Source organism: Lepidochelys kempii, chromosome 1 (genome assembly GCF_965140265.1).
Source record: "Lepidochelys kempii isolate rLepKem1 chromosome 1, rLepKem1.hap2, whole genome shotgun sequence".
Taxonomy (NCBI): Eukaryota; Metazoa; Chordata; order Testudines; family Cheloniidae; genus Lepidochelys; species Lepidochelys kempii.
The window spans coordinates 133,955,180-133,975,407 of NC_133256.1; the positions used below are offsets into that span (position 1 = coordinate 133,955,180).

At 40.4% G+C, this 20,228-nt stretch overlaps 1 protein-coding gene across 5 annotated transcripts in view; it reads left to right on the top strand.

Annotated features, from left to right (window-relative positions):
* Positions 1–18,916, top strand: part of PRPS2 (phosphoribosyl pyrophosphate synthetase 2) — a 38,539-nt gene extending 19,623 nt beyond the window's left edge. For 4 of the 5 annotated variants that reach the window (XM_073354923.1, XM_073354929.1, XM_073354942.1 and 1 more), the window contains exons 3-7: positions 2,409–2,507; positions 3,805–3,929; positions 8,256–8,429; positions 15,441–15,600; positions 16,571–18,916. In XM_073354923.1, coding sequence (XP_073211024.1) covers positions 2,409–2,507; positions 3,805–3,929; positions 8,256–8,429; positions 15,441–15,600; positions 16,571–16,663 — 651 coding nt within the window. In that variant the 3' untranslated portion in view covers positions 16,664–18,916. Of the gene's footprint in view, positions 1–2,408; positions 2,508–3,804; positions 3,930–4,213; positions 4,339–8,255; positions 8,430–15,440; positions 15,601–16,570 lie in introns of those variants that run through there. The other variant, XM_073354950.1, reaches the window with a different exon arrangement.
* Positions 18,917–20,228: the final 1,312 nt, after the last annotated feature.

A 20,228-nucleotide genomic window follows, 5' to 3' on the forward strand; every position in this document is an offset into this window, starting at 1 on the left:
AGCCCTAATCTCTGGCTCTTCAAATTCAGCCTCCCAGGTGTTGAACCTCCGAGGTCCGTGCCTGAGTGAATCTTTCACCCTTCACTTCACAAATGTTATGGAGGGTACAGCATGCGGATATAATCGCGGGGATGCTGTCATCGGCCAGGTCCAGCTTCCCATACAGACAGCGCCAGCGGCCCTTTAAATGGCCAAAAACACACTCCACAGTCATTCTGCACCAACTTAGCCTGTGGTTGAACTGCTCCTTGGTGCTGTCAAGGCTCCTTGTGTAGGGTTTCATCAGCCACGGCATTAAAGGGTAAGCGGGGTCTCCAAGGATCACAATGGGCATTTCGACTTCCCCATGGTGATCTTCTGGTCTGGGAAGAAAGTCCCGGCTTGCAGCTTCCTGAACAGGCCAGTGTTCCGAAAGATGCGGGCGTCCTACACCTTTCTGGTCCAGCCTGCATTAATGTCAATGAAATGCCCACCGTGATCCACAAGCACCTGGAGAACCATAGAGAAATACCCCTTCCTATTAATGTACTCAGAGGCTAGGTGGGCTGGTGCCAGAATTGGAATATGCATCCCATCTGTCACCCCTCTGCAGTTAGGGCAACCCATTTGTGCAAAGCCATCTGCAATGTCATGCATGTTACCTGGAGTCCTGGTTCTTCTGAGCAGGATCTGATTTAATGGCCCTGCAAACTTGCATCAACACGATTCCAACGGTCGACTTTCCCACTCCAAACTGAGCGACCAATCGATAGCTGTCTGGAGTTACCAGCTTCCAGATTGCAATAGCCACCCGCTTCTCCACCATTAGGGCAGCTCTCAATCTTGTGTCCTTGCGCCACAGGGTGGGGGTGAGCTCAGCACACAGTCCCATGTAAGTGGCATTTCTCATCCAAAAGTTCTGCAGCCACTGCTCGTCATCCCAGACTTGCATGATGATGTGATTCCCACCCCTCAGTGCTTGTTTCCCAAGCCCAAAAGCCACATTCCACGGTGGTGAACATGTCTGTGAATGCCATAAGCAATCTCGTGTTGTATGTGTTATGCAAGTCGACATCATTGACTCCTCACTGTCAGTTTGTAGTTTAAGGAGTAACTCGACTGCAATTCATGACATGCTGGCAGGACCCATCAGCATATTCCTCAGCAGTTCGGGCTCCATTCCTGCAGACCAAAAGGGAAGACAGAGTATGCAGTACAAAAACCGTTGAAAGATGGCGCCAAATGTGGACGGAAGCACAGGGATTGCTGGCATGCAAACCAATGCATCACTGGCATTGGGACAGGACCCAGAATGCCTTGCACTCCCCTGCCCTCTCCCACAAGACACAGCGCCAGAATGGGAAGAGGTGCTCTGTGGGATAGCTGCCCATAATGCACTGCTCCCAATGCCGCTGCAAGTACTGCAAATGTGGCCACGCCAGCATGCTTGCTGCTGACAGTGTGAAGACACTGCAGCACTTTCCCAACTGCAGTCTCCGAGGGCTGGCTTAACTCGGTGCTCTACATCAGCAAGTGTAGCCATGCCCTAAGAATCAAATACCACAAGGTATGAAATCATTGGTGTTGCAGGTGTTTACCAATCCTCAGAATTTAGTGCAATGTCACTTCAAAAAATCAAACCTGTATGACAGTGGTACTAGTATATACAAGAGAAAATAATCAGAGCTGATTAAAATTTAACCAACTTTGTAATCAAAACAGTTAGGAATTCTTGCTGTTTTGTCTCCTTTTCCTCTACTTGCTATAGAGCTAGATAAAGTTTTGAGGGTGGGAAGTTGTGGCTAAATTTTTTTGGGGGTGTGTGTGTGATTTTTTTTCTTTTCTAATATCTCTAAGTAGATATTCTTGTATATAGGGATGTAAAATAAATAATTGTATGTGTTGTGATCCTGTAACTAAAGAGTGTATTTAGGTTTGATTTAAGACTGTACCATCTTGAGTGCTTATTAATATTAGTGCAATGTTTCTGAAATTATTAAATGCCATGCTTAACATTAAAAAAAAGCTTCTAAATTTTGCCAATAGTAATGTAATAAGTAGAATGAGCAAACTAATTTAAACAACATTCAGAAGTAATATGGTCTATCAGGGTCTCATGGCATTAATAGCAAGACTTGCCACTAAATGTCTAACTCGGATACATTACTTGGACATGAGGAATTCTTCTGTACCCATTTAGTCATTTGTCCCATTTCTCGATTCCATTTATCTACTTTATTGACTTTCCATAGCATCATTATGTTGATATTTTTGTTTTGTTCTATCTGAGATTAAGAAACAATATCAGGTTGGGATATTACAGAAGATGTAAAGCGAAATCTCTAAATGTGTAACTAATATAAGTCTCTTAAATTTAATTTGACTGTATCTTTTTACAATTTTGTGAAACATATGGCTTGTTCCTCCAGAGTCGTGCTCCAATCTCGGCAAAACTTGTTGCCAATATGCTGTCCGTTGCTGGGGCTGACCACATCATCACCATGGATTTGCATGCCTCTCAGATACAGGTAATTACAAGCTCTTGTTGACTGCAGCTTGGAGTTAATCTATCACATTAACTCAATAGGGAAGCTTGTTACCAGACCACATTCCTTTCTGCTTTTCTCACAGCTGTGAGAGAGGCTATTCTGATGCTCCAGGGAGAAGGGAAACTGTGTACCAAAGATTATTTAAATATACATAGTTTAAAGGGAAAATTTAAGAGAAACAAACCTTGCTTCTGGATAGAGACCAGGCCTGACCTAAGTAACTGACTTGCTAATATTAACCTCATTCATATCTCTAAATCTGAGTGTTTGATAGAATTGGGTAAAACTTCAAAGTGTACTAGAACCCCCAGCACATACCGTGCACAGGCAGGCTTCTATTTATTGTATTTTGTAAGTATTTAGTACAACTAAAGTATTTTGCTAATATAATGGGGGTTTCTAATCTTGCATACTAATTCATGAGTGTTAATTGAATGTAACAGTAAGTTATAACTCTTTCTTTACTTCTATTTTGTCAATTATGTGTTAATGAAAGTGAAGAGTTTATAGCTTTAGGTAGAACCATACATGCATGGTAGTCACTGTTCCGTGTCCCTGTACACAGCACTATCAAGCTTTCTTATTTCTTACTAGCAAACACCCGCTTTTTCCAGTCTTGAGGTTCTAGTTAACCAGAACTACCAGTCACAGTAGATGTTGAAGTGTGGACCAAAGTCCTTTTTACTTGTACTCTAACCTGTTTCTCAGAAGTGGGAGACTATTGCATTGCAATCTTGTACAAGAATTACAGGGGGAAAAAAATATTTGTATCTTCTTAATCTTGAAATATCAGTGTTCATTTCTAGCACTTATTCTTTTAATATTAAGACTATTAATAATAATTTAATATTAAAATAATAAGAAATTAATTTATAATAGACATTACTTTTAGCTTATGTTCCTTTTTAGATAAAGTTTTTCATGAGAATAAATTAACTCGGCCATGTGTTTAAGGCTTCTTTCCCCCCCCAACAAAAAATTACCTTCTGGCTTTACAGTGTAAAGTCAGTAGTGATGCTTTCCCCTCCCTTTATTGCTAATGAGCAGGATTTTAGTGCTTGAGTTGACCTAACTGTACTGACATTGAAGTAAGTGAGAATTTTACTATTGACTTCAATGAGAGCAGAATTAAGCCAGTGTAGAACACTGTTTTGAAAATCCTACCCTACATGTTTAAGTTGACCAAGTGGTTGTTTTTTGTTTTCTAATTTTATTCTAAACAAAGCATAGTGGAAAGCTAATATATGTTAAGAACTGTGTTTCTGTTTGTTCTCAGGGTTTCTTTGATATTCCAGTGGACAATCTGTATGCAGAACCTGCAGTGTTGCAATGGATTAAAGAGAATATTTTGGAATGGAGAAACTGTATCATAGTCTCACCTGATGCAGGTGGAGCAAAAAGGTAGAGTGCAAACTACAAATTGTCCATCGAGTTCAACTATTTCTGTTTCACAGAAAGGAATACTTTGCTCATACTTGGTTGATTTATTTGTTTTATCGCTGAAAATCATATAAGGCAGTGGCTGTAAATGCTGATGGCTCCAGTTCCATTGTAATGAAACAATAGTCCTTCCAATGTAGATCATGCTTAGTTATATGTAGGAATTTTCTGTGCTCTAAAGGAAATATTTTCTCTCTCCCTGAATATGGCCTCCATTAGCTGAGACCCTGTGTAGGAGGAAAGAGGCTTTTCCTGCTGCATGCTCCTTTAGCAGTTACTGCACCTCTTCCCGCTTCTCTCTGGAGCTACATACATTTCCCTTCTCTAGTCAAGCATGTGGCCTACTTTCACTGTACCTGCTGGAGTATAGGTAAGAGCGTACTTGAGTCATGTTTCTTTTTTTTTAAAAAAAAAAAAGGGAGTTGTTTTATTCCTGGCTAAAAATCTATTGACTCAAGTTTAGTAATGTGTAATCAAAAAAATAATCTGGTGGAAATATTAAACAAGCTTGGGGAGGCGGGGAGGAAATGTGGAGGTGTTAATTAATGGAATATTACATCAATCATGGCATCCGTTATTACTCATTCAGCAGATCATCTTTTGTTTTGGTTCTGGTCAAGTACGAATTGATGTCAGAATTCTGAATCATACTATCTGTGAAGTGACAAAGTACTCCATATAGATGGGACACTTCTCAAGCAGAGATTGTTGGTCATCCTGCTGATAAAAATCCCTGCCCATCGGCTGGAAACTTGGAGATTGTGGCAGGGAGGGGGAGAACAGTTAAGTCATCTAGTCCCTCTCATTGCCAGTGAAGGACTGCCATAAAGTGGATTTGACCAAAGCCTCATGTTTGTCACAAGTTTTAGATGATTAACAGCCAAAAAAGAGAAGGGAAGGGGCTCACTTTGCTACTTAATGTACATAATCTATTTTGAAGAATGAAGTTATAGATTTGGAGGAATACTGTCAGAAGCGTTCCATAGATAATCTAGTAAACTAGGCATACTTCCTTTTTCAGTCCAATATGATGTATTTGTTCCTTCTCTCTTCTTCTCCCCCCCCCCCCCCCCCCCCCGCCTGAAACAATTCAGTCTTGTGGTAGAATTCATGGAGTGGCAGAGAGAAGCTGTCTGACAAACTTCTTTATACATTTTATCAGATTAATTGCTTTTTTACAAGAAACATTTGTTTGTATTTAGCATATCTTCATGTTGTAAAGTAACCAGACACTGCCTCTTGAAGTGGGGGGGAAATTATTCAAGATGGAAAGACAGACATTTATGTATGTTTCCCAGCTAATTACTATATTCTGTGTGAGACAGAGGACTACCTATACAAGCTCCACAGTTAACTGTGGATTTCTAAAAATAACTAGCAGTAACACAAGTTTATTGGAAGAGCAGCATGTTGGGTTTTTTGTTGGGTTTTTTAATGAATAATCTTGACCTAGATCTGGAAATATTGATAGGATAGAAGACTTGCATACAGTAGAGCCCCATTTATCAGACCTTCCCTTAACTGGCTCTTCATGTTTACTGAACAACCAGGACTCCAGGGCCAGACTCAGGTGATCTCTCCTGTGGCTGCTAGATGGCATTGCAGTGTCTCATTTTTCACATTCTCTGGTTTATCCACAATTCTGATTATCCAAGCTGGCCACAGTCCCAATTAGTCTGGATAAATGGGGTTTTGCTGTGTAGATATTGGATACAAGCTGGGTGAGTTAATATCAGTTATTGGACCAACTTTTGGTGTGATCTGAAAGAGCTCTGTGTAAGCTTGGAAGTTTGAGTCCCTCACCAACAAAAGTTGGTCCAATAACCGATATTACCTCACCCAGCTTGTGTCTCTCATCCAGGGAAGGACCAACTCTTCTACAGCACTGCTTACGTGTATATGATTGCCAAGGTTTGGAATATTTGGATTCTGTCACTTCCTCTTACAACCCCATCAATTGTCTGTTAGCCAGCCTATGAAAGATATTTTATGATTGAAGTTAGGCATAAAACTACTGTTGATTATTTGTGCTCCTGCATTATCAGGACCTGTTGTGAAAATATGTGCTCGAGTATATGAAAATGTAAAAATACTTTGACTTATCCCATTGTAGTCAAAAAGAGGTCATTTTGAGATTTATTTAAAAGATGACACCCCTCTGGAAACTAAATTCTAATACTGGTTCAACTGTGGTTTTGAGTGGTATTTAAGAATAGTCCCTATTTCAGAAAGATTGAGATTGCCCTCTATATGCTCGCTGTCTTTATTAATAGAGACCTGATTTTTTTTGTTTATTTTATTTAAGATTGATTGAATATTGGTATAACTTTTAAAGGAAAGTACAGTTTTTAGTTTTTTACAATCTTAATATGAAAAGGTATCAATCTTGTCAAAAATTTGTTATGCAGTGGCTAGAATTTAATATTTTAGAAGAGATTAGTATGTCCACAAGAGGTCACTCTTAGCATCTTATGAAATCTTTAGTAATTAAAAGTAGCGTGTAGATGAATGTTGTGAATTACTAACCAAGTGCTGAACATCAGAAAAGAGACATGGAGAATGAAATTAGTCAGGTCCTCCTCATTTACTCCAATATACAAGTGACTATAAGGTTAATTTAAAAAACCCACCTATGGTACTATGCATTTCAGTTGAAATGTGATTTTTTAAATGTGCAGATCTTTTATATATTAAGGATTTTCTAATGTTATCAATACAAAGCCTCAATTCTGAATTTACTTAACTCATCTAGTTGTGCTTAAATATTGCAACAATCTATTCAAACAGGGGTTCTCAACTTTTTCTTTCTGAGCCCCCCTGCTCCCTCCCCCCAAACATACTATAAAAACTCCATAGCTCACCTGTGCCACAACAACTGTTTTTCTGCATATCCAATAGATTAAAAGCCAGGACCAGCATTAGGGCATAGCAAGCAGGGCAGTTGCCTGGGATACCACACCACAGGGGCTCACATGAAGCTAAGTTGCTCAGGCTTCAGCTTCGGCCCCAGCGAGTCTACTAGCCCTGTTCTCTGGTTTATTTTGGCAGACCCCTGAAACCTGCTCACAGCCCCCCAGGGTGGCCCCAGACCTGTGGTCGAGAACCACTGTACTAGAAGCTTTTGAATAGTTGGCATGTATTGTGTATGCATAGCACTTGCCAACAAGATACTAACAAACCTAAACTTTTACTTGCCTGTATTTGTCTGTGCAATATTTGTTTCAAACTTAAATATTTTAGTTAGTTTTAAAAATCTCCTTTTCTTGAAGTCAGCAGCCTATATAAATTTAGCCTTTAATATTAAGTTGGTGTTTAGCTGATGAGGTGGGTTTCTTAACTACATGTAGCTTTTCTAGTTTACTTCCTAATTAAAACATAACCTGTTCTTTCCATCTTCTTGCAATAGAATAAGCCCAGATGTCCCCTAGAGAGTAGCCTTTCTTTTGGAAAGGCCATCTAAATCTGTTTTCACTACCCCACAATGTCTTTGCTCTTTTTCAGCACTACAAGAAGAAAGGCCCGTTGCCTTCATATTAGGGGGACATCAGGGCTTGATGTATTGCAAAGTCTGCTTGTAGCACTAGGCTTTAAACAGTTAGTTGTTTGGATTGTGCTCAAGGCCAGTTCTCTGATTTACTACAAAGCATTGTAAAACCTTTAAACATATATCTTTATAATACAAATATGAGTAGACCACGTTAAATTATAAACTTAATATATTATAACTGAACTACTGACTTAAATTCTGTTTGGGGTGTCTGAGTGGGGAGGAGGATGAGTAGTGAGAAATAATAACTGATCTGTATTTTTTCCGGATCAAAATGTGTTTTGGCCTTGACCCTTTACACTGGGGAAGTGATGAATACTCTTCTCCATCCATATAAAAGCACTAGTGGATTCTTAATTCTGTGTGCCCCAAATATGGCTAAACGTTCTTGTTCTCATAAAATATATTTGAATAGTGACCTTCTGTAAGGAAGGAGTTCAGTGCCTGAAAATTAGTCAGTCCAAAAAAAAAACAAAAAAAACCCTCATACATCTGGAAGAATGATTTTTGGTTGTCTTATGCTACTGTGGCTGTAAGCCCCATTGCTTACAGAAGAGCAGCACTGGTGCTACTACCCACACCAATATTTTGTGATATTTTAAAATGTTTTTTGGTGTGTGTGAACTTTTTTTCTTCAAATATAAAGACCGTTATTTCTACAGCAGGCACATGCAATTTCTTTCCCTCTTGTTTCTGAAAAGTGTATTTTAAAACATGTTTGAATCTTTCTTACAACTTAGGGTTACTTCAATCGCAGATCGACTGAATGTTGAATTTGCTCTGATTCACAAGGAAAGAAAGAAAGCTAATGAAGTGGACAGAATGGTCTTGGTTGGTGATGTGAAAGATAGGATAGCTATTCTTGTCGATGACATGGCTGACACATGTGGCACAATATGTCATGCAGCAGACAAGTAAGTATTGTTCCACATTGACCCCATACCCCAGTGTACAGTCACCAGTCTGTTGCAAGCTGGCCAAATTGCTTGGTCCCCTCCCCCCATGCTTCCATTTCTGTTGGGTCTGGATAGTGTCTAGTTTTGTTTTTTTTCTAGGTCTGTAGGGCACACTTTTAGCCTCAAACCTCATGTCTGACTTCTTCCTTGGGACCTGGAGTGCCATCACCCTCAAAATCAGTGTCTGAGACCTACCAAGCTCCCTAGTTGCTTATACATGCTCTCTTAGAGCTCTGCCTAGGCTGTGATTTGAGTTTCTAGTTTGACCCCTTCAAGGACAACGTAGCAGAAAAGCAAGGAACATAGGCTTAGCAAAGAAATATCTTAATCACAGTGGCTTTACATTTAAAGTATGTGAGAATTATAAATCTTTGAAAATAGAAGTTCTGGCATAAACTTTGCCCGAGTCTGATCCGACCCCTTCCGGGAATCTAAGGTCTGTCTGCATTTCAGATTGCAGAGTCCCTCTGGCAAGTCCTTTTCAGATTGGTGAAGGTCAAACCCCCGTGCACAGACCACAACCTCACTCTCTCTCTCTTAAATAGAGCCTCATGGTGCTATCTGCTCCCACCACACAAGGAGTTCTTGCCCCTTCTTGTGGGCTCCTGTATAGAGGAACTATTGTTCCATGGTGGTAGGCCAGTACATGGGGAGAGTCAGTGGCCCTAGATTGCTTTGTCATGGCTTTTAATGCTCTTCAGTGAGGTGTCAAACGCTCTCCCTGAGCAGTACTTCCATGCATAGCATAAGTCAGTGAAACTACTCACATGCATAAAGTTACTCATGCTTAAACATTTGCAGGATTGGGACCTCAGGCTATAAATTCAGCAGAGCAGGGCAGCTTTTTTCCTGTGTGTTTATAGGACACCTAGCGGAACAGACTCCTCTTAGGAGCCTTTGCTATTACTATATATAAAGCGATGGGGTCTAAATTAGCTTTTACTACTCAGAGATTTTGGGGTCATTGTGGATAGATCTCTGAAAACATCAACTCAATATGCAGAGGCAGTCAAAAAAGCTAACCATGTTGGGAATCATTAAGAAAGGGATAGATAATCAGACAAAAAATATCATATTGCCTCCATATAAATCAGTGGTTCTCAAACTTTTGCATTGGTGACCCTTTCACACAATAAACCTGTGAGTGTGCGCCCGTTTCGCGACCCCCCCCCAATGAAAAATACCTTTTCTTTTTTTTTATATATTTGATACTTATAAATGCTGGAGAAGAAGCACGGTTTTGAGAGCTGATGGCTCACAACCTCCCACGTAATAACCTCACAACCCACAGTGTGAGAACCCCTGATATACCCACATCTTGAATACCATGTACAGATCTGGTCACGCCATCTCAAAGATATATTGGAATTGGAAAAGGTACAGAAAAGGGCAAGAAAAAGGATTAGGGGTATAGAACGCTTCTGTATGAGTAGGGATTAAGACTGCTGGGGCTTGTCAGCTTGGAAAAGAGACAACTAAGAGGGGATATGATAGAGATCTATAAAATCATGACTGGTGTGGAGAAAGTAAATAAGGAAATGTTGTTTACTCCTTCTCATAACAAAGAACTAGAGGTCAAATGAAATTAATAGGCAGCAGGTTTAAAACTCACACAAGGAAGTATTTCTTCACACAATATACAGTCAACCTGTGGAACTCTTTGCCAGAGGATGTTGTGAAGGCAAGACTATAACCAGGTTTAAAAAAGAACTAGCTAAGTTGACGGAGGATAGGTCTGTCAATGGCTATTAGCCAGGATGGGCAGTGATGCAAAACCATGCTCTGAAGTCCCTAGCCTGTGTTTGCCAGATGCTAGGAATGGGCAGCAGGGTGATTACCTGTTCTGTTCGTTCACTCTGAACCATTGGCCACTGTCTGAAGACAGGTTACTGGACTAGATGGACCGTTGGTCTGACCCAGTATGGCCGTTCTTATGTTCTTAGAATACAAATAATAAATGATAGTGTGGTGTGAAAAACACTTAGAAGAATTCTCAAGGAAAAATAATTTGGTTTTGTTTTGACTATTAGAAATCCTGCTTCATCTAATGCAACAATTCTGGGAAAGGACCTCTGCTCTAGTTTAGAGTTACAGCTCAAAGAGGTGCTCTCCTTATATACCTAGCCACCATTCTTTTTAGGCTGAGTAAATCAGATGGAGCTTTTAGAGTTTACTTCTTTCAAATTCACAAGATTTTTCTGAAGACCATTGTAAATAAATATCTGTAATGTGCAAAACCATAATTCTTTTCAATATGATATGTAATGCAAAGGTTTATTTTGCATTTTCTAGCTCACTTCAGATACTCGGTAATACAAACGTCTAAAAACAAAGCTAATTAACTTACTTTTCCACCCCTTTATTCGAAAGGGGTCAGTACTGACTGAAAAAATGGTTCTTATCCTGACTAAGCAGATGGAAAGGGCTTTGTCTTGACGAACCAGGTTTTCAGCTAGCTTTGTTTTTAATCTATTGTCAGTGTATTTAAATAGACAGAACTGTAGTGTCTGTCTTGCCATCTCTAGAAAGAGTGTGATGAATCAAGTTGTTACTCCTGTAACAAAGCAGCCTTTGGCGGGATGCTACTGACTATCGATTCAGGACAAATTGCTTAGAGCAGAACAGTCACAGCCCAAGGCTGGGGGGTCGGTCCTTCACTAAGGCACACCAAACCAGCCAAACAGATGGGACTTAGGTTTTACCCCACTGGCTAACCAGAAGTCATACAGGCAATTCCTTCAGATGCTCCATTTTCCCAGTATCACCACCAGCACCACTCCTTAAGGGGGTGAATGCTTATGAAAACCAATACCCCAGAAAAGAGAGATGGTTCTCCTGATCCCAAAGGACAAAGCCCCAGACCCAGGTCAATACAGAAGTCAGATCTTACCCACAAATTACACTGTTGCCAATCATTTAGAATCTAAAATCTAAAGGTTTATTCATAAAAAAAGAAATATAGATGAGAGTTAAAATTGGTTACATGGAATCAAATACACACAACAATTGCAAAGTTCTTAGTTCATAGAATATCAGGGTTGGCAGGGACCTCAGGAGGTCATCTAGTCCAACCCCCTGCTGAAAGCAGAACAAATCCCAATTTTTGCCTCAGATCCCTAAATGGCCCTCTCAAGGATTGAACTCTCAACCCTGGGTTTAGCAGGCGGATGCTCAAACCACTGAGCTATCTCTCCTTCCCAGTTCTGGTTTGTTTCGGGCTTGGTGGGATTACTGCTGATTTTAAGCCAGTTAAGTCTCTGGAGTACAAACATCCCAGCTTGGATGTGTTGTTCAGTCCCTTGTTCAGAGCTTCAGTTTCAAGCACAGTTCCTCCAGAGGTCAGAACCAGGATTGAAGACTTAAATGGAGGGGTTTTCAGAGCCTTTTATATCCTCTGCCATGTGGAAGGAAACCCCTTAGTTCTTACTGTGGAAAATCACAGCAGCAAGATGGAGTTTGGAGTCACATGGCAAGTCACATGTTTATGCATGATTCAGTTTGCAGGTGGCAGCCATTGCTACCTTGAACATTCCCACAAAGGTTACTCGGATGTAGATTGGAGTCTCCCAAGGTCCATTGTCAGTGTTTCTTGATAGGACTATCCTGAGTAACTAAGTGCCCATTCTCAGAAGCTGACCAAATGCTTCTGATTCTACTTAAAATCAAACACATTGAGATACAAGTACATAGCCAATATTTATAACTTCAGATACAAAAATGATACACACATACAGACAGCATAATCATAACCAGCAAATTACGACCTTTTCTTAGACACCTTTCTTGACCTCCTTTGTACAATATTTGATGCAACTATAGGACCTTGGTTGCAACAATGATCTATAGGGTCACACTTCATGTCAATAACGTCACAGCTCCATAAGGAGTAATTGGGAGGGGCCAGGCCAGTGGACTGCACCTGAGTATATATTTGACAAGTACCTGTCAGATGATCCAGGTAATACTTAGTCTTGCTATGAGTGCAGGGGACTCTTGGATTAGATGGCCTCTTGAGGTCCCTTACAGTCCTATGATTCTGTTCTAATTAATTGACTGAAGCAAGAATCACTTAGCAAGATCATGGCTCCTAGTCTCAGATGTGGTGTTTGCCTCTAAAAGTGTAGAGGAATTGGTAGAGTCCTCTTCCTATCTCCCACCCATCAAACTTACAAAAATACCATCTGCAATTCTAAAACTTGAATCCAGTAGCTAAATGATTCTGTCTGATCCAGTTCTTCTTTGAGTGGCATCCCTAGGGTGTTCCACTCTGGTGCACAAATGTCCCCTGCACCTTTGATCAGAGACTTCTAGCAGTGTCCGTTTGGTCTGTGCATGCTTTTAGTCAGTCTTGTGCCCTGTGCCGTTCTGTTATAGCATTTTATGGGTGAGCCACCCTCAATTCCTTCTCTACCACCTCGGCCTGAGACAGAGGTCTGGCAGTTGTCCCATTGAGATTTCCTCAACTTTAGCCTCTTTTTATTTTTCCTTATTAATAGTTTGAGTTTCATTAGTTACTAAGTAGTAATAGTATAGCTTCTTATTAAAAAGAAAAATATACTTTAAAAAAAATTTTCATTGTATTTAGTTCTGCTTTACTGGGAGGCTAAATGTTTGGCTGGCTTCAAATGTTTATCATGCCAGGAGGAGATCCTGGTTGGCGACAGGCACTCCCACTGCATCGTTACCTCAGGGAATCACATGTTGTACAGAAGTGCAAGTTTTGTCTGGCACTAAAATCAAGAGCCAGAAAAAACAGAGAAGGCTTCATCTCCTGTTGGACAGCTCTCTCTGCCTGGCTTCTGACCTAGTCAAAGGCACCTCCTGTTTGAGTAAGTCTGCTGCCTCTGAGGCCCACACCTCCAGGGCTTTCAAGACGAAGACCCAAGATTCCTGTCAAAGGAATATGCCCCTAGCACACTAGGTAGATAATCTACCTCTAAAAGCCAAGGTCATCTGTATTTTCAGCTACTCTGGTGCCATTGGCTCGCCAATCATGTATCAGTGAGATTACTGGTTCCTCTGTTACCCAGAGCATAGCTAGACTGAAAGATGGGAAAGCCTCGTGCCTGGAGAGATCATTGCTACCCTTAATGGATCGAGGTGCCAAGAAGAACTTTCTCAGTACCAAAGAAACATGGAGTTCTGACTGTGCTTCCCTCTGAGCACCCTGAAACTTGCGGTACCATCAGTGCCTTCGGCCCCAATCACCTTGGTGCAGACTGCAGGCTCTTTACTGATCACACTCTTGGTACCTCAGGAGTTTTTTTTCCCCAGGACCTGGCTATATCTGAGATGTCCGATTCTCTGCTCCTCAGCATCAATGTGCTGTCGACGCAGAGGACATTGAGATCACCTAAAGTTCACTTGGTACTAATGGTTTCACCTCAGATCTCTCCTGGCACTCTACCATTCCAGACTGAGCTTGAGGAAGAGGATTCTGGTAAAGACCTTGCCTTGGAGTCTCAAGTGTCAATTCAGGATTTTCCCTTCACTTCTATAGAGGCCCCTTCCAGAAGCCTCTGGTAAAGCTGCAACTACTCATGACCCACAATTACCACCAACACCTTGCTGGTACCAGCACCCCTGGATGCCACTTCCTATGCCTTATTCGCCTCCTTGTTGGCCATATTGGGACCCTGGGAAGACCCATTACCCATTCACTTGCCTGTCTTCCATCCCAGACTGCATCTAGATAACAAGGAGGCACTGCTTTATCCCTCTATGGATACTAAAAACTGTTATATGTCTTGTTTCCTGGTTCCTCTCCTGTAGAGAGATGAGATGGGGCCTAATTGTCAAAAGTTCAATAGAGTGAAAACTGTAATGCATTAACAGGAGGAAGATCCTGACCTGCACAAATAGATGTCACTTTTAGCTGATTTGAGGAGTTCAGTAAAGCAATACTCTTATCCTGTGACTTCTGTTTATTTTTTTTCCCTTTTTTCCATCCCCAAATTTGAAGCTTGGAAAGAAGAATTATGTCCTTTCTTCATTGTTTCCAAACATAATTGAGTCACAGGGGACAATAAAGATGTAGCCCATATCTCAAGTAATCATCACAGATGTTTGAAAATGTCCATTTCTAAATAGTTTATATATCAGTTCAAGTAAGTTGGATCTTCAGCAATCTACTTGGTTTAAACTTAAACAATAGGTACTGAAATTCAGACTGTAGACTAACCTGGATTTAAAGTCTAACTATTTTAGATCATCACAATAGCTGCTGACACCCATTGACTTAGTTCACAATTATTCACCAGCAAGTGTAGTGTAGCAAGCTCACTGGGATGTATTTTTGGTCAGCCTTTCCTAATGTTCATACTGACACAGTTCAGGGCAACTGCACCTGTTTTCCCCGCAGGGGTCCAGCAGGGGCACCCACTCTAGGGTTCTGGCTCCCCAGCCGTCACCTGTTGGGTGGAGACCCACATCTCTCCCTCCCTCCTGACCATGGAATTTCCAAGTTGAGAAACTGAGAGTCAGTTTACTACTAGATTATTTATTCATGGTCTCTTCAATGGTTCAAACTGGGTACTGGAGACCAGCAGACCAAAAGAGAACATTGGAATAAATAAACAGCCAGACAATGGATCTGTTCCCCAGGGTCAAGCTTCAAAGGGCTGATGACTGGAGGAATTATATTAGCATTCCCCATCCTCCTAAAGAAGTCACATATAATCTCATAACACATAAAAGTTACACTTTTAATACACTGGACGTCAAAGGTGTTAAAGTTAAGCTTTATCGAGGGTATTGTGTTATTTGTCATGCATACAAGCTAGCATATGCTCAAAACTGTACTACATGATTTTACAAGAGTTATTACCTTTTTGTAGTCTATTGAAGAATCCATATGTAAACTGGATCTTAAATCAAGAGTATTTTGGTTTTGCTGTTTCCTAAATAACACTAGAATTTTGTGCTCGAACACATTGCAAACTTTTCTGTTTTTTGACCCATGTTTTTTAGGTTAGTGTCTGCTGGAGCCACTAAAGTTTATGCTATTCTGACTCATGGAATCTTCTCTGGCCCTGCTATCTCTCGGATCAATAATGCTGCATTTGAGGCTGTTGTAGTAACTAACACAATCCCACAGGATGAGAAAATGAAAAATTGTCCCAAGATTCAGGTACTGTGTGTGTTTGGTGTAGCTTTTCATCTGCTTGATAAAATGCAAATCTAGAATTCAGTTCTTGATGCTAGGATCCCATGCCACTGACCTAGAAGATACTGTTCACAAATTTACTGGACAGTTGTCTTGTTTGTAGAACTTATTCCTAAATGACATGGAAGAATTTGCTATCCCTTTAAAATACCATTGTGAAATCTAGTCAGTTTTAAAAAGACTTCATATACTGCAGCTTCTCCTGAATACCTCTGATTGCGGGGGAGGGTGGTTTAACTGGTGTGTCAAACTAAAGTCCTCTTTTTTTTTTTTTTTTTTTTCTGCCAATGTACATCATGTTATGTTTGCATGTTAGAAATTAACATAATTCTGTTGAAGCCTTTGATTTGTTCCTTGTATTGATTGAGGTTATAGTTTAAAATAACTTATGAAATACCAGACTGCAGAAGTTACATTGTACCAAAAAATTTGAATGCATCTCAGGACAACCTCACAAAAAGCCTGGTGTTCCCTTGGAAGTTTCTTCTGGGGAAAGCACAGTTTTGGGTGGGGGAGTTGGTTTTGTTTTTTTAAGCTACTTAGTTTGAGAGCACCAAAAGACACCTTAAGTTCTGATATAATACAGTAGTCAATTGAATAAACTAAAGCCAATTTGGTATTAACAGAAACAAGACTTGCAGTAAAGATCTGTAGTTCTGTTAGAATTAAACTTCTTTCAAGGAGACATTGCCATCTAGTGGCTAAAATGGTCAGGAAACTTGGATTGTATTCCTTGCTGTGTAGTTTTGGATTAATCTCTTAGTGCACAGTTCATCAATTTTTAAAATAGATATAGTAAGCAGTCCTCACAAGTGAGGTTTATCTAGTTAATGTTTGTAAAGCACTTTGAGTTCCTTAGAAGAAAGATGCTGTAAATTCTAATGGTCACTAGTGTTAGTGGTATAGTAAATCGTATTTTCTTGATTGCTTTTAGGTTATTGACATTTCCATGATTCTGGCTGAGGCAATCCGAAGAACACACAATGGTGAATCCGTGTCCTATCTGTTCAGCCATGTTCCACTATAACTGCAAGAGATCAATGGTTTCCTATTGGCTGTGTTCACTGTCACTGTGTTTTTTTTTTGTTTTGTTTTTTTTTAAATAATGCGACTCAACAATGAGATGACTCTCTTGGTAAAAAGCTTCAGCTCTTACATACTTAAAGATGTTTTTGTTTTCTAATTAATCTTTGTTCATTGTAAATGGGCAATACAACTCCATTTTGCAAAATCTCTTATGAATACACTTGAGGATTTTGAAGGGGAGGCTTCAATACTTACCTGTGACTTATTCCTACAGGTAACTTTTTGATTCTGTATTTGCCTACAGCAAGAGGGTCAATACCATTTCAAAACTCTATTTGGGGGGCTGCCAAAGGTAGTCCAATTTTAAAATATTTCATATTTAGTTTATATTTAAGTTGGATGGGCAATGATGTAGTTCTCCTGCTGTGTGATACTGAACCTTTGTCTAGGCTGTTAACTGAACGTTGGAAAAAGGGTCAAGTGTGTATTCCCTTAACAGTAAAATATTTTCTTTCTTTTAACTTGACAGAAATTCTGTGGTAGCTTGATGCCCACCTACTTCATATACCTCATGATTAAAAATTGCTGGGCAAGTTCACTTTTTGTGGAGTCAGCATAACTGTAGATTAGAGATTAGTTGCTTGTGCTCTCTTTCTACTAAACTACTGCTTCAAATGTCTAATCTCTGAAGCTGGGACCACAGCCACCATTTCTCTGCATATGGTAGTTTCAAAATGTTACGCTTCGTTTGGAATGAAATGTGTCAATTATAGGCAACTTGTATGTATACCTTGGCCTTTCAAGTAACTTACTAAAGTTTGATCTTTATTTACATCTTCAGTTTTAACCATGAGTCTGTCACTTTGTAGGTCTTTTCAACAAAAATTTGAGACTTCCATAACACAATTAAAGTGAACTATTGACACAGTATATTCAGTGTGCTACATTTTGGAGCGTATGAAATTCCAAAGTTCAAACAGTGATTGTGTATGTGTGTAAAATGGGTTCTCTTTTTTCCCCTCTGGAAAGTTCATTGCACTATATCATTCTGTTCTGCTCTATGTTGCTCAGCTGCAGTTTTCAGTTTTCCTGTTCATAGTTCAGTATTTGACATGTCAGCCAAACCTGTTATGTTAATACATCTGTTAACATGTAAATTTTAATGGTCACTAGTATTAGTGGTATAGTAAAACATTTCTTAAAGCTTTCCCACCTCATTGCAGACAGTGGAGCTTGACCATTCTGTTAGGTGAGATCTTCATTGTTGTGCAGCTAACTGAGTGGTCTGGTTGCTCAACAGTCTTAGTTACTCAGTAACAAAGGAGCAAAAACCATTGTGAAAATAAGTTTGCAACTAAAATGTTGAGAGCCTTATCCTTAAGTACTGATGGTAAATTCCTTTAGAATTGTACAGGTTTATGACTAAATCAAAATTCTTACTCTTGGAGATTACAACTCCAAGTTCTAAAGGGACTTGACAACCTGAAAGCATAGAGAGCTTCAGTTGAGCTAAGATAACATTCACACACCTAGTTCATGGGAGGATATCCAGTTTTCTACCTGATGTAGTTTAATTACAATTTCATTTTCCATATCGTAGAAATGAGTCTCTTAATTGTTTTATTGTGGGGATTCCCCCCCAAAAAACTGACTTCTGCCAATCTTACCGTACTATGGTATAACTTTAAATATGCTTGCTTTTTCTGTTGCATCTTAGGCAGTCTAATGTTCTAGTCCAGTGTTTACCTAATTCTAAGGCTGATTTAGTTTGGGTATGCCAGCTCTTTTAGGGATTAAAAGCAGTCAAGTGGATTTTTTTTAATCAGTAAGGAGAAGAATAGTGGTGGAGAGAGTTAGTAATCCAAAGAAAATGCAATTCAGGTGTCTGTCTACTGAGAACTTCTAGCCCTGGTTTAATTTTCAAATCTTGTATTGTGACCGGATGAATTTGTTGCCTACCTGCTGCAGAAAAGGTTTTATAGAGAATTATTTAACCTCTTGTAGTCTTAATTTTAGAGATTTCTAGCTTTATCACATTGCAGTTAAGTCTACCCCAAAACTATGGCTGATTAGCCATGATCATACCAAACTTTCTTTTAACTTACCTCTTCTTTTGCTAGTATATGAAGTACCATAGACAATAACTGTTATCTTGCTCTGCAGATCAGGGCTCTGTTACAAATGAAATGTTGAACTGTTTTGCCACTACTATGCTCAAGTATTATTAATAAATCTTAAAACTGCTTGTGTTTTACAGGTTGTTTTCTTATTTTCTTTTGTTGCATTGGTTTATGGAGACCACTTATTACAAGTACTGAGTTGGGGATGGAGGATGGGTGGAAAATATAGACAGTGGTATTCTTCCAAGACCTGCTTACAAACTGTGCCCAGCCATCCTAGACACCAAAACAAGCCACCCCTCAATTTGTGCAGACCTTCATAATAGGTTCATCCTTCTCCCTCTTCAAATGCTCTGACAAGCACGGAAATAGTTACAGTAACATTTAAATTATCATTATTGGGTATCTGATTTAAACCTATGTGAACAGGGGCCGTTTTTGCTTCTCAGGTTATGCATTTTAAAGTTTTTTTTCAGCAAAAATGGTTCCTTTGTTTCTGATGTTGGGTTGGGGGGGGAGGGGGGAATAGTTTTACTCACTAACATTTTCTTACTGGGTGGGTCAATGACAAGAGTGATTCAGAACAGTCATTGACCACTCATTACGCCAAGCTGATTCCACTGTCATGTCCTTTGGTGGTGTAAATTACCATAAAATGCATCTAGAAGACAGGCCAGCTGGTGGGTGGTTGAAGAGGTCTGCATACAAATACAGGTTGCTGTTCTTATGGATATTGGCCAGCAGCATGAGAGGCCTTCTCACAACAAATATGGGGCAGCGCTATGTTACTAAGTATCGGCAGCCTTGGCACTGTAGTTGCCTATAAAGTCCCAGTAACAATATTCATATCTTTTAAGCTCTACATCAGAGGTGGGCAAACTATGGCCCGTGGGACTGTCCTGCCCAGCCCCTGAGCTCCCAGCTGGGGAGGCTAGTCCCCAGCCCCTCCCCTGCTGTCCCCACCACAGCCTCAGCTTGCTGCACTGCAAGTGCTCTGGGCAGCACAGCGGTGTGGCTGGCTCCAGCTGGGCAGTGTGACTGCCAGTCCTGCTGCTGTGAGTGGCATGATAAAGGCGCAGGGAGCGGGATGGTTGGATAAGGGGCAGGGAGTTCTGGGGGGGCAGTCAGGGGACAGGGAGCAGGGGGCGGTTGGATGGTCGGGAGTTCTGAGGGAGGCAGTCAGGAGTGGGAAGTGGGAGGGGATGGATGGGTGCGGGGGGCCAGGCTGTTTGGGGAGGCACAGCTTTCCCTACCTAGCCCTCCATACAGTTTTGTAACCCCAATGTGGCCCTCAGGCCAAAAAGTTTGCCCACCCCTGTTCTACATCAACCAGCCTTGTGTGAGATGAGCGACACCAGACAGGAGCACAGTACTCTGAGTAGCAGAGGGCAAGGGCTGATGTTCTAAATATCCGGGTGCTTGCAAAAAAGGCAAAGTATCAGCCTA